The sequence below is a fragment of the Arachis duranensis genome, chromosome 3 (assembly GCF_000817695.3).
Source record: "Arachis duranensis cultivar V14167 chromosome 3, aradu.V14167.gnm2.J7QH, whole genome shotgun sequence".
NCBI classification, from domain to species: Eukaryota; Viridiplantae; Streptophyta; class Magnoliopsida; order Fabales; family Fabaceae; genus Arachis; species Arachis duranensis.
Genome location: NC_029774.3, coordinates 123,966,246 through 123,979,422, shown reverse-complemented (window position 1 = coordinate 123,979,422; position 13,177 = coordinate 123,966,246). Strand labels below are relative to the sequence as shown.

General features: G+C 37.6%; 1 protein-coding gene across 1 annotated transcript; it reads right to left on the bottom strand.

Annotated features, from left to right (window-relative positions):
* Positions 1-10,987: 10,987 nt before the first annotated feature.
* On the bottom strand, positions 10,988-12,655 carry LOC107480977 (UDP-glycosyltransferase 91A1). Its single transcript, XM_016101174.3, has one exon. The coding sequence runs from the start codon at positions 12,635-12,637 to the stop codon at positions 11,237-11,239; it is 1,401 nt and encodes a 466-aa protein (XP_015956660.1). The 5' UTR covers positions 12,638-12,655; the 3' UTR covers positions 10,988-11,236.
* Between the last annotated feature and the right edge of the window lie 522 nt (positions 12,656-13,177).

Below are 13,177 nucleotides of genomic sequence, written 5' to 3'. Positions count from 1 at the left end.
TTCGTAGTATCAATCTGTTGAATCAATAATTTAATTATTAAACGAATAACTAATAATTCGGTAATTTGATTAGTGTCTAGAGTTTGATTCTGATCAATATGTTTAATAATGCGTATGTCTAAGTGCATGCACATTAATTGTTCGATTATATTAAATAGAATTTTGTTAGGAAATTAAGAGAGATTTAGTAAAAAATAAGCCAACAAGTGGTTTTAAATTTCATTTTATATTAATTAATAATTATTAATTAATGATTATTTAAATTTTATATTTTAAACGATACAAAATTAATGATTATTAATTATCTTTTCTTATTCTAATTCACCTTTTATTATTTATTATGCAAATCCTTTTTTTAAAAAAAAATCAAAATTCAAAAAAAAACACACCAAAATATAAGATAAAAGAATTACTCAAATTCTAAGAAGAAAACATACAAAACATATTAAAAAGAATCATCCAAAACTAATAAAAAGAATTATCCAAATTCTAAAAAGAAAAATATAAAAAACAGAAAAAAGAATCATCCAAAACTACATATAAAAAAGAATCATCCAAAACTAATAAAAAGAATTGTCCGAAATTTAGAAAAAGAAACATAAGAAACTAGTTAAAAGAATCATCAAAACTACATAGGAAGAGGAGAAGACTGCAGGGTAGCTGACGACGATGTCTTGGACGACGTTGCGTAGATGGTGGAGAACTCATGGTGGTGCGATGTGAAGAAGAAGTTACGGAAGTTGAATGATTTGATTGATAGTGTGGAGAGAATTGATGAGAAGAATAGTAAATTATTATACTATTTTTCGAAAAAATTAGAATCACGATGAATCGTAGCACCGCTAACAGCGTTAAGAAACGAATGTCTACCAATAAGGGTGTGCCGTGAGTATGTCTTGGATGGAGGAAGTTGATGCTTCTTCGCTGTTTGGATTAAAAACAAAAATTTATCTAACGCCATGGAGAGAAAGAAAAAATGAAGACTCAAAAATAAATTCATTAGACTTTTTACCGTAATATCCCACGAAAATACTTCAACATATCTATTCAAAATTGAATTTTCTATTAAAACCAATTAAGTACAAATATTTTATAATATAAATAAATAAAATTAATTAAAATAATTAATTAAATTATTTATTTTTTGACTAATCACCTCTTAGTTTCATATACTTTTCTTATTAAATAAGATACCAAAAGTATACAGCAATTAAATAACACATACAATGATCTAAAGATCCCTTAAATTTTAGTGGTCGGTCCTGTATGTCCATTATTGGTGGGATTATTGTCTATGTTGAAAGTCAGATCCAACGCCCAGATAAAATACTTGTTTAGTAGTGTCATTTCAGTATGATACCTACAAATAAAAAACTAAAAAAGTGATACCTAGTTATATGTAAAGATTTACCTAGTTATATGATACCTACACAGTAATGATTAATCTCAAGCCCGTAACCTCAAAATTCTTACCGTATAGGCATAAGTGAAATTTTAAGAAAAAATATTAGACATAAGTGTAATTTCTGGTGTCCATTTATGTGAATAAAATTAAGTTCGATTTTGAAACAAAAATCGTAGAATTATATTACGGGTATACTAAAATTAATTATTAATATAAAATATATATTAAAATATAAATACATATTAAAAATAAATTAAACTATACATATATTTATACATTAAAAACTGATTTTAGTAACTAATTTTAATGTATAAATAATATTTTTAAAAATAGCATATTTTGTGAATTTTGAGCCATGTTTATTGGAAAGTGTTCCTGCCTAAGGCTCCGGCCGAGGTATAGATCGGTGGCGACCGTTGAGATGCTTGCGTGGTTGCTCTCGTTAAAAATCGTGCCACCAGTGCGAGTCTCGTCCGAGCAGTGAGGAGTACCTGTAAAAAAAACTTCGATGTTTAATTTAGTTTATGCGCAGGAATAATATCTTAACCATGATTATCGTGAGTAGTGCATTCTAACTGTGTTTTTGTTACTCGGACTTGATATCTATATAAGGAAGCAGTGTAACCGTCTTGTGAATCTGTATCCCGAGAATCCGAGTATCGAATTAAAAGTACTATATAAATAAGAATGTTATAGTCTCATTCAAATACAAACTTAAAAGTCAAATAAGAAAATCAACCAACTAAACATAAAATGCCAACATCCAAATTTGTCATCAATCATATTCATTCATATTCACAATCCCTTGCCTTATTCAGCAGCACAAAAATTGAATTCAGTGAAACCATTTATCCACTTGAAATGAAAATGGCAAATAAAACACCTGCTCTGAGAACATCAGCAATAGCATCCTCTGCTGATTTTGCATACTTCTGATTCTGATATTCATAAACAATGGCCACTACATGTTACGATTTAATATTAGGAAGGATACTAGTTATGCCCATTAGAATTACTTAGTCTTTTAAGAGTATAGATAAGAGACTTTTATAAATGTATTAAAGGAATTAATGAATTGATATTGAACTTGGTTCAACTAGAGAGATGTCCACCAACATACATAAGAATTAATTTACAAAGAATAAATATGCTAATAATCACATTCTATTTGATCTGCACAATTTCATTTATGCATGTGTTTTGCAGACAGACGGCAATAATAATCCATCATATACAAGACCAAACAAGCAGCAAATCAAAAGAGTAAATAAATGAAAGAAATATAAAAGAAGCAAGTATATATACCTCAAAAAATCCCTCATGTAAACAATGGAAACCATGTTTATTCACAATGAGTTGCTTGCAAGAAATTAAAATGTGCATATACACAGATAGAGTAGGTAGAAAGAGATGTAGAGAGTAGACTAAAAGAGTTTAATTTGGTGATTAAACTGCAGCATTCAACAAAGTAGTAAGACCTCTTCTGCAATTAAGCTCAACGTAATCACTGAGCCAGACTTTCTCAAAACATAACAATTATCAAAATTTATCACAATCTAAACTCATCTCTAACAAACAGCTCAAAACTTCAGGCCATCAACACACACCAACACTGGCAACAAAGATCAAACAAATCATCAAATTGCTGTGTATAACAGTAACAATGCATGTTGCAATTGATCAGATACATTCTTTTAACTTTGACAAAAGCTTCATTCACAGTTAATCACTAATCAGTTAACAACAATTATTAACCACACTCATAGTTCATCATGTTGAATCACAGTTCAGTTTCAGTAATCAGTTTCACTAATCACTCACTAGTCAATAATCACAGTACAGGGAGAATCACAGTTCAGTTTCATGTTGAACTTGAATCAGTTTACACTTCACAGTTTCACACTACACAATTCGAAGAAAAATTAAACAGGGAGACAGAATTGAACCAATTCATAGTTTCGGTGTTCATCATCTTGAATCACAGCTCAGTTTCAAACTTCCAATTCAAAGTAAAATACCTCCAATCAGTTTGAATAATCAACTAATCACACTACACAGTTCAAAGAAAATTAAAACAGGGAGAGTGGGAGACACTGAGACAGCGAAGGCACCTTCAAGGCAGAACATGCAAGTATGCAACAGGGAGAGTGAGAGTCAGGCGATGGGAGACAGCGAAGGCACCTTTTCAGTTCTCCATGGCTGCTGCGGTGGCTTGACGGCGGTGGCTTGACGGCGGTTGCTCGACCCATGTGAGAGTGAGGCACTGAGACGTTCTCACTTCTCAGTACAGTTCTTGACAGCTCTAGGTGGCGCGACGGCGTGTCTCGACGGCGAGCCCTCAACCCGTGTGACACGGTGATGCCAGTGACTTCAGTGAAACAAGCTTTCTCGAAGAAGAATCATCAACAATGGGAAGTTGGGAACCACTGAAGCAGAGAGAGCAACGAAGGGAATTAGGGATCTCAGTCTCAGCCTTGGCCCTTGGGAGTTTTCGTGATTTAGGGATTCAGACTTCAGGGGGACTCAAAAACGGCAGCGTTTTGTTGCTTACTTAAAAACCGGCCAGGTCACGGTTCGGTTCGACCGACCGGTTACTGGCCGGTTTGCCGGTTCAATGCCGGTTTTTTAATTTTGCGGTTTTAATGTTTAACCGATCTGTTTTTAGGTCCGATTCACGGTTCGACCGGTCCGACCGGCCGGTTCGAACCGGTTTTCAGAACATTGACGGCTAGCCTTCCTGTGAGTTGTTGCACCTCTTTGATTGTTGATGGTGACTTCATGTTCAGGATTGCCTCACACTTGTCGGGATTTGCCTCTATTCCCCTTTGAGTGAGCATAAATCCTAAAAATTTTCCTCCGTGTACTCCAAACGCACACTTTTCTGGGTTGAGCCGCATGGTTTATTTTCTTAACTGGTCGAATATTTCTTTGAGGTTGGTCAGGTGTTCTTTTTCAGTGTTTGATTTAACTACCATGTCCTCCACGTATACCTCCATGTTTTTCCTGATTTGCTTTTGGAATACTTTGTCTATTAAACGCTGGTAGGTGGCACATGCGTTTTTGAGGCCAAACGGCATGACCCTGTACTAACAAAAGTTGCCTTGGTCAGTTATGAAGGTTGTCTTCTCTTCGTCAGCGGGGTGCATGAGTATCTGATTGTAGCCGGAATATGCGTCCATGAAGCTTAGTATTTGATAGCCAGAAGTGTTGTTGACGAGCGTGTTAATGCATGGCAAGGGATACGAGTCTTTTGGGCATATTCGGTTTAAGTCGGTGAAGTCCACACACATTCGCCATTTTTCTGAGTTCTTTTTGACCATCACTACGTTTGCCAGCCATGATGTGAATTGTATTTCCCAGATAAATCCTGCACTTATCAATTTTTGTGTTTCCTTTGTTGCTGCTTCGGTTCTTTCCTTCCCGAGTTGTCTTCTCTTCTGTTTGACTGGCCGAGCTTTGGGGTCCAAGGCCAGCCTATGACATATGACATCCGGGTGTATCACCGGCATGTCAGCCGGGGTCCATGTGAATAGGTCGGCATTGGCTCAGAGAAAGTCTGTTACCAGCTGTGTGTATCCTGCAGGCAAAGTAGAACCGATGTTAGTGTATTGATCCTTATCTTCTGTCAACCTTACCTTGTTTAAATCATCTGCAAGTGTGAGCCTTTCTGGATTAGGAGGTCTCCAGTTGTTATCGAGACTATGACAGGATCGTCGAGGTTAGGAGTCTTGGTTTCAAAGCCCTTGCTTGTGATCGTTATATCATGGATTCTGTGTATGAGTGAATCAGATGGTGTTTTGTCCTGTATTATTAACATGGTTCCGTAACTTCTTTTTCTGGCCGAGCTCATTTCACCACCGCACGGGAATCCTCCTGAAATGTAATTGAGGACTTTCTTTGGTGGTTGACTATTCTGCCATTTGAGACTTTTTGTTGTTTGACTTCAGGTGTTCTGTAAGAACCTGGTTTTCAGTAAACGAACTTTTTTGGATATTTTAAATTTATTTTACAAAAGTTTGAACTACGGCCTAATAAAAAAGAGAGGCTGGCCCAATGGTAAAAAAAGAAGAAAAAAATTAAGAAAAAAGCCATTAATATGGTCAAAATTGACTTTATGAGGGTAATTAATCCCCTAAGTCAAGTTTGACTAGTAAATAATAAATATTAGCTTCCCATTGGTTTATTTTTTTCACTAGAGACTTTTTGAGACGGGAATTCACTTTTAGTGACGGTTTTGCGTGTGTCGAGAAAAACTCTAGTAACCGAAAATCTCAGAATCAGTGGTCAAAATAATTTTTACCCAACTAAATGTGCCTCAAAATTTATATTAGCAATCCATTCATGATTTAATCCTTTAAGAATAAATATTAGCCATTAATTATTTTATAGCACGGTAAAAGTTACTCGAATCAAATTTCTGACTAGTATTCCGCAAACGACTCCTAGAGACCTAAAATCTTCTTACTTGGCATCCAAGTAACTTGTATCTCCTTCTCAACCTCTATGCCGAGACTATCTCTGCCTTTTACCCCCTCTCTACTGTGTTTTTTAACCTCGAGTAACTAATTAACAGCGGTTAACTGTGGATAAGCTCGACACGCAAGCGCTGACCAAGCTTCCTCATTTTCACGCCCCTTATTCATTGAAGCCCAGACCTGGACCACGAAATTTCAGCCACTTTTACCATCATAAATTCTGCAAGACTTTGATTTTTTATTTAAGGAAGCATTGGCCACTAAATTCACAAAATACTTTATACGTTTTTACACTCTTTTAACCGAATTCTTGAGAGAGAACGAGAAATTTTTTTTGCACCTATTCTCTGCGTCCCATCCCCTATTTCAACTCTTCTTCCATTATTCTTCATGTGTTCTTCAAGGACTCAAACCATACAAGCACAAATGGTTGCCCGTTTTCGCTAATCCTTGCGTTTTTATCAAAATTTCGGTCAGGTAAACTCTTGTTCTTTCTCCTTTTTTTCTTTTTTTTTTTTAAAAAAAGTAGCCATGATGAATTTTTACTCTCTTCCATGTTAGATAACTCCTCTTGAAACATCCATAGAGCACGCATAAGGAGTTAGAGAGATTCGAATTCAAAGTGGTTGAATTTTGACGTTTTTGCGACACTTTTGGCCAAAAATGAAACTGCACCATCACCAGTTGTGCTTCTGCCTTTTTGTGCACGTTTTCTAGTGTAAAAAAGGTTTACTAACTGAATTACATAAGAGGTAAGGGTTAGAATTAGTTAGAATATGTTTCTGCTTGTTTTCGGTGTTCATATGAGCCACTTTGTGGTGATTTTGTGCTTGATTCTTAATTCTAGAAATTCAGTGATGCTTCTCTATTTTTGGATTGTTATTTGAGTGATATATGAAGCTTATTTGCCTCTGAAAATGTTTGAAATCATTGAAATTATTTTGAGCACTTGGGGGTTTAAGTTTCAAGGCTTAAAAGTCACTAAAAGTGGATAAAAATGAAAAACTGTACCCCTGAAAATCCAGCCACTAAATAATCATGAAATTCACATGTATAAGGGTTAAAAAAGGTTAGAAAACTGATTTTTATTCCTATGGAATAATGGTGTAAAAGTAAAAAGGGTGTTATGGTTATTTTCGGGTAAAAAGAGAGTTAAAAATGTAATTTAAATGAAAAATAAATAAAATTCTAAACTTAGTAACATTAGGGGTAAGATAGTAATTATATAAATTAGTTGAGTCAAAATTATAATTATAATAAAGTTTCGGGTCTAAATAAAAGTTTTAGTAAAAGTTATAAGTAAAATGGTAAAAAGTGGTAACTAGAATAAGTAAATAAATTAATAAAAGGTGAAATGACATTAATTAAAAGTATTATGGATAATTTGGTCATAGAAAAATATTAAGATTAATCCGGTAATATTTTGACGCTAAATCAAGTTAAATGATAAACTAGAGTACTTAGGGACATATTAGTAATTTTAGGCATAAAATCAAAATTAAAAATTACTAATTAATTTAATGAAGGGTAAGAAGGTCTTTTAGAAAAAATATGAGGATAAAATAGTGAAGTACACTAGTGGTGAAAGTGTCAATAAAAGTCTAAAGAAAACTAGAAAAACGATGTTATGTACAAAAAGGGTAAAATTAGAAATGTACAAAAATTCCAAGAACAAAATGGTAAAATGTGACAAGGCTGAGATATTTTAAGAAATGACCAGACACAAATTTTATTTAAATAGAAGGGCAGAGAAGTCCCTTAGAGATAAAGTTTATTGAGATGTGCCGCGGAAAAAGAATTGTAAACCCCAAGGTGCTAGAGGTTGTTTGGAGGCGGGTATTTACCCACTAATTGCTAAAACTATGTTTTCCCTTTGTGTGTATATTATGGCGTCAAACTTTGCGACGATTTCCTGTTGTCATGGGTTGGTGGTATGCTTAACCATATCGACACGTATACACGGACGGACGCAATTGGGAAACCATATCTAGGACTAGTTCCTAGGTAACATCGGGTTACGGGTAGTCAACAGACACATGAGTTCATGGCCTACATAGGACTAAACATGCATCATACTTGGTTGCTATATTATCTATGTTTGTGGTTGCTTATTTGTACCTATGATTGTATTTTGTCTCTGCTTCCTGTACTTTATGTTTGTTTACTAGTCTGCTATATACTTGTGCTTGTACTTGTTTATGTGACTTACCGACCTAATTGCGCGAAGTTTTAGACTTAGGCTGCAGAACCCCATAGGATTCCTGTGTAGTACCCTGCTAGGAACCTTAGGTTTTCACCCCTTACTTTCCCATTCCGCAGATGCAAACTGGCGAGATCTTCTTTGAGTTTCTAACCTTGGGACTAGCGAGCAGCAGTAGCATTACCGGAGGGTCAGAGCGACTTCTCTTACTTCCACACAGTACTTCTATGTTTCTTCAGCTACCAGGGATCGATGACCAGCAGTAGTTATAATAGTAGCAGTAGTAGTAGTTGTCTTTGCCCTCGCTTTGTATAGACTTTTAGAGGGCTAGGTGCTTTTGTAAATACCTATATAAACAACAAGTTAGAATAGGTCCCAGACTAGGGTGACTCTTGTGAGTCGAGGCCTGTTAGTATAAATATGGAGTTTGTAAATATTTTCATGAATAAGCAATGACGTAACCCAGTGTGAATTATGATGTACTAAATGAGCCTTCAGGCATATATGCATGATATTTCTATGTTTTCTGTATTTTCTATGCTTCATGTATATATTATCTATTTAACTATTATCTATTTCTTTATATCTATATATCTGACACGTGATCTAGATTAGCGCTACAGGCTCATATGTATATATTTAATATATGGTCTAGAGTCTTTAGGAAAATCCGTGTAGTATCGCCTAGTGGCTAGCATTGGTCATGACGTGTTAGAAGTTGGGTCGTTACATGTTCTATCTCGTTCGAAGTTGACGGAACTTTCCGTACTTGCCTGCCGATGTATTTATCCAGCAAACCTTGTCGTGCCAGCCTTTCTAATGTGTCCTTAGCCACCACGCATTCATCCGTGGTGTGGCCAGATTTTTCGTGAAAGGCGCAATGCTTGGTTTTGTTGACATACCTTTGGTCTTGGTATGTACTTGCTCTACTTGGTGGTTTTATGAGCTTATTGTGAAGGATTTCTTTGATTATGTCTTCCCTTTTGGTGTTGAACTTGGTGTATGAATCGAATTTCAGAACTAGCTTGAAGGGTTTTTTGGAATCTTTATTCTGGGACCTGTAAGGTCTTTCTTCTTCCTTCCTAGACGGTGGTCTCTCATTCCTCCGAGTTTTGTAGAGCTCCTCTATTTCGATTTGTCCAGTTGCTTTGTCTCGGAACTCTTCCAACGTCTTTGGTTTTGCCACAGCGATAACTTCCTGGAATTTTTCAGGTCAAAGGCCACTCTTTATAGCGTGCAACTATACCTCTGGGTTAAGGTCAGGGATCTCCATTGCTGCTGTTGTAAAACGTGTCATATAGTCTTTTAGCCTTTTGTGTTGCCCTTGCTTAATTGTGCTGAGGTAGTCCGAGTCTTTCACATAGATTTTAGACGCTGCAAAATGATTGATGAGCATCTTGGCGAACTCATCAAAGCTGGTTATGGATCCTGCAGGCAAATTAGGAAACCATAATAAGGCAGCTCCAATTAAAAAAGTTGGAAAAGATCGGCAAAGGATGGTATAGGAGTCACTATTGAGGAACATCATAGACTCAAATTTTGTGACATGAACTTTAGGATCTCTGATCCCCTTATATGGTGTTAAAGTCATAAGTGTAAAATTCTTAGGCATTTTGAAATTCATTATTTCTTCGAAAAATGGGTTGGTTCGTCGTCTTCCGGTTTTCGGGGGTGTTTTCCCTGTCTTTGCGTTGGACTCTGACTTATGCTCTTCGTGCTGATCAGCGTTTGCTTTTTTGTTGTCATCCTTCTGTTCTCCATTATTCTGCATTGTTGCTAACAGCTCGGCCATCCGCTGATTTTCCGCTAGGAGGGTGGCATTAGCGGCCATGAGGTCGGCATTGGTTCGAGGATGTTGCTGAGTCTCCGAGAGATCAGCCATGCTTCCTTTTCTGCAAAGAAAAAGAGATACAAGACGGATATGGATACGTTATAAAAATCAAAATAACGGGATGGGGCAAAGTTAAACTCTTCGGCCCCACGGTGGGCACCAAATGTTCCTGCCTAAGACTCCGGCCGAGGTATAGATCGGTGGCGACTGCTGGGATGCTTGCGCGGCTGCTCTCGCTAAAAATCGTGCCACCAGTGCAAGCCTCGTCCAAGCAGTGAGGAGTAACTACAAAAAGGACTCTGATGCTTAAGTTAGTTTATGCACAGGAATAATATCTTAACAATGATTATCCTGAGTAGTGAATTTTGACTGTGTTTTGTTACTCAGACTTGATCTCTATTTAAGGAAGCAGTGTAACCGTTTTGTGAATCTGTATCCTGAGAATCTGAGCTTAGTGGTTTGTTGATTCCGAGATATGGTTCGATGATTTTGTGCTTCGCTTTGTGCAGTTGGTCAAACCGAGTTATGACATTAAATTTCGAACTTATAGGGACGGATCAAAAAGAATATTAAAAAATAGTGAAAATATAATTTTTTTATAAATAATTAGATCTTCATTTAAANNNCTCGTGATAAAACCTCTTCGTCATAAAATTTTCCTTATTATAATGGGCAACAAACTAAGAAAAACATGACAACGCCATTCACTTTCCGATAGGTTGTGGGTCGTGAAGGTGACGGCAACATGCAACGGTAGGAGTTAGAAAATATTGTTTTGGGCTAGAAAGGTTTAGGAGCTCATAATAAAGACAAATTTTAGACTATGATTTCAGAGGGGCCGGGCCACCTAGTTATGAAACAAGAATAGAATCAGTTGTAAATAATTATTTGGGCTCTAAATGTGTATAAGATATTATTTTGGGAGAAATGTAATTTTTTAATTGCAATTTGGGCCAGAGTAAAAATATAGAACAAAGAAGGAATTTGCCTTTGGGCTAAAAAGGTGTAACACACCATCTTTTTTATTTTCTTTTCCTTTTATTTATTTTTTCATTTGTGAAAATGATTAAGTAAAAGAAAAGAAAACAACAGTAATGCATTACTAGCTAGCATACATACGCCAAATTTAACATCACCATTATTTTGGTTTAGATAGAGCTAACTGAGTCTCGTCTCTCGTCCCTCATCACCACATTATACAATATATAATATGATAAGCCTGCATAACACGTATTTATATCTTTTATCCACTTCATGAGGCTGATTATTAATACTTTTTCCAAATTGCAAGACAGTATTGAGTTTTATACGGTGGTGGCTAGTGGCTAGTGGCTGCGAAGGTGGCTTAGCAACTCATCAACGTACCTCTCTTGTCTCTCTTCATTCACAAAAAAGTGCTTCACCTTTTTTATATTCTCTCTATAAACCCTTCCCTCTTCTTCCACCATCACAAGCCTAACCGACTCAGCCACCGCATCGCTCGTAAACGACCCATCCAACTCGTTCCTTGGCACAGAATACCCCATTTTCTTCTCCTCGACCACCCTTGCGTTGATCCCCTGGTCCGCAAGAAATGTAAGCAGCACCAATGGCTTCTCCTTCTCAACAGCCTCAACCACCGAAGTCCAACCGGAGTGAGTCAAGAATCCACCCACACTCTCGTGCCCTATTATCTTCAACTGCGGCGCCCAACTCGTCCACACCACTCCCCTCTCCTTCGTTCGCACCTCGAACCCCTCCGGCAGACGCAGCTCCTCCGTGTCGGAAGTTCCCCGTCGAGTCCTAAGCACCCAAAAGAACGGAAGCTCCGTTTTCTCCAACCCGAGAGCTATCTCCCTTACTTCCTCCTGGCTTGGTTTCGCTTCGCTCCCGAACGCCACGTACACCACTCTCCCACGCGCCTGCTTGGCAAGCCACTCCTTCATCCACCGCCACGCGTCGTTGTCTTCGCCACCGGCAAACCCCGTCGTGGGGAGCTGGCCAACCGGGAGAACAGGTTTCTGGTAAATATTCCGCAGCACCTGAAACCACTCGGGTTGGAAGTCGGTGCATCCCCTAACCGCGACGAAGTCGCAGTTTTGGATGGCAGCGCCGAAGCGGTACTTGTCGGAGATGCCAGAGGCGTTATCGGAGAGAACATCAGATATTCTCATAATCTCGAAGTAACGGAATGCCACGGTGGAAGGGAATGGGACCCACGGCGGAGGGACGGTGAAGTTTTCGGGTTGGGTACGGATTGGGTCGTTACCCATGAGACAGAGAGGAGACCCGAGGAAGCCCATTAGAGGAGCGGGAAAGATGCTGTAGAAGGCGGTTTTGATGCCGAGTTTGGAAGCAACGGAAGGAACCCAAAATGGAATGAAGTCGAAGAGGACCCAGTCGGCGTTGGAAGATTCTAGAAATTGGGCAAAGGGTTGTTGGAGTAAGTCAAAAGCTTTCTTGAGGTACGGAACGACGTCGTATGTGACGTCAGTTGTGGCCTCGACGTTCTCCGGGAGATTGTCGACTCGGGGTAGTGGGAGGTTGACGTATTTGAGGAGTGTGGTGAGGTTTTGTGGGAGTTTTGGGAGGCGGTTTATGTTTCTTGGTGTGGAGATGAAAGTGACTTTGTGACCCTTTTGAGCTATGAGCTTGGCCAGCTCGAGGTAAGGGATCATGTGTCCAAAAGCCAACCATGGGAACATTACTATGTGTAGCTGCTTTTCGTTTTCCTCGTCTCTGGCCATGTTGGAGGGTGGAGAGAAGTATTATTGTGTTGCTGATTGGTGCAGTGATTTTTGAGGGTATATATAATTCATCCCATAGTAGGGCGGAGCTAGGTACAAGCAAAGGGGCAATGGCCTCTCTAATTTTAATTTTTTACATGTAAATTATATATAAATTTCAGTTTAGTCCTCCTTAAAATTTTATTTTAATTTTATTTTATTGTGTAAATATTTTTTGTGTCCCTCCAATATTTTATCTAGCTCCGCCCCTGTGACCCATACTAATTCATGCATTGTATTATGAGCAATTGTACATTATATTATTATTTTCGGTGGGTTGCACTTATATTTATAAAAATTTATACATAAAAAATATATAATTTATATTTATGCAAATAAAGAAAATATAATTACTAACTATTGCATACTCCAAATATTTCTTTTGCTTTATTGTGGGTACCTCACTGGTCACTACTCCCTACTGCATCAGCCATATCCAAGAGTCATGGACCCCACAGGTAATTTATGAGTTTAATTTCAGTCAAAGCCAACCTTTCTTAA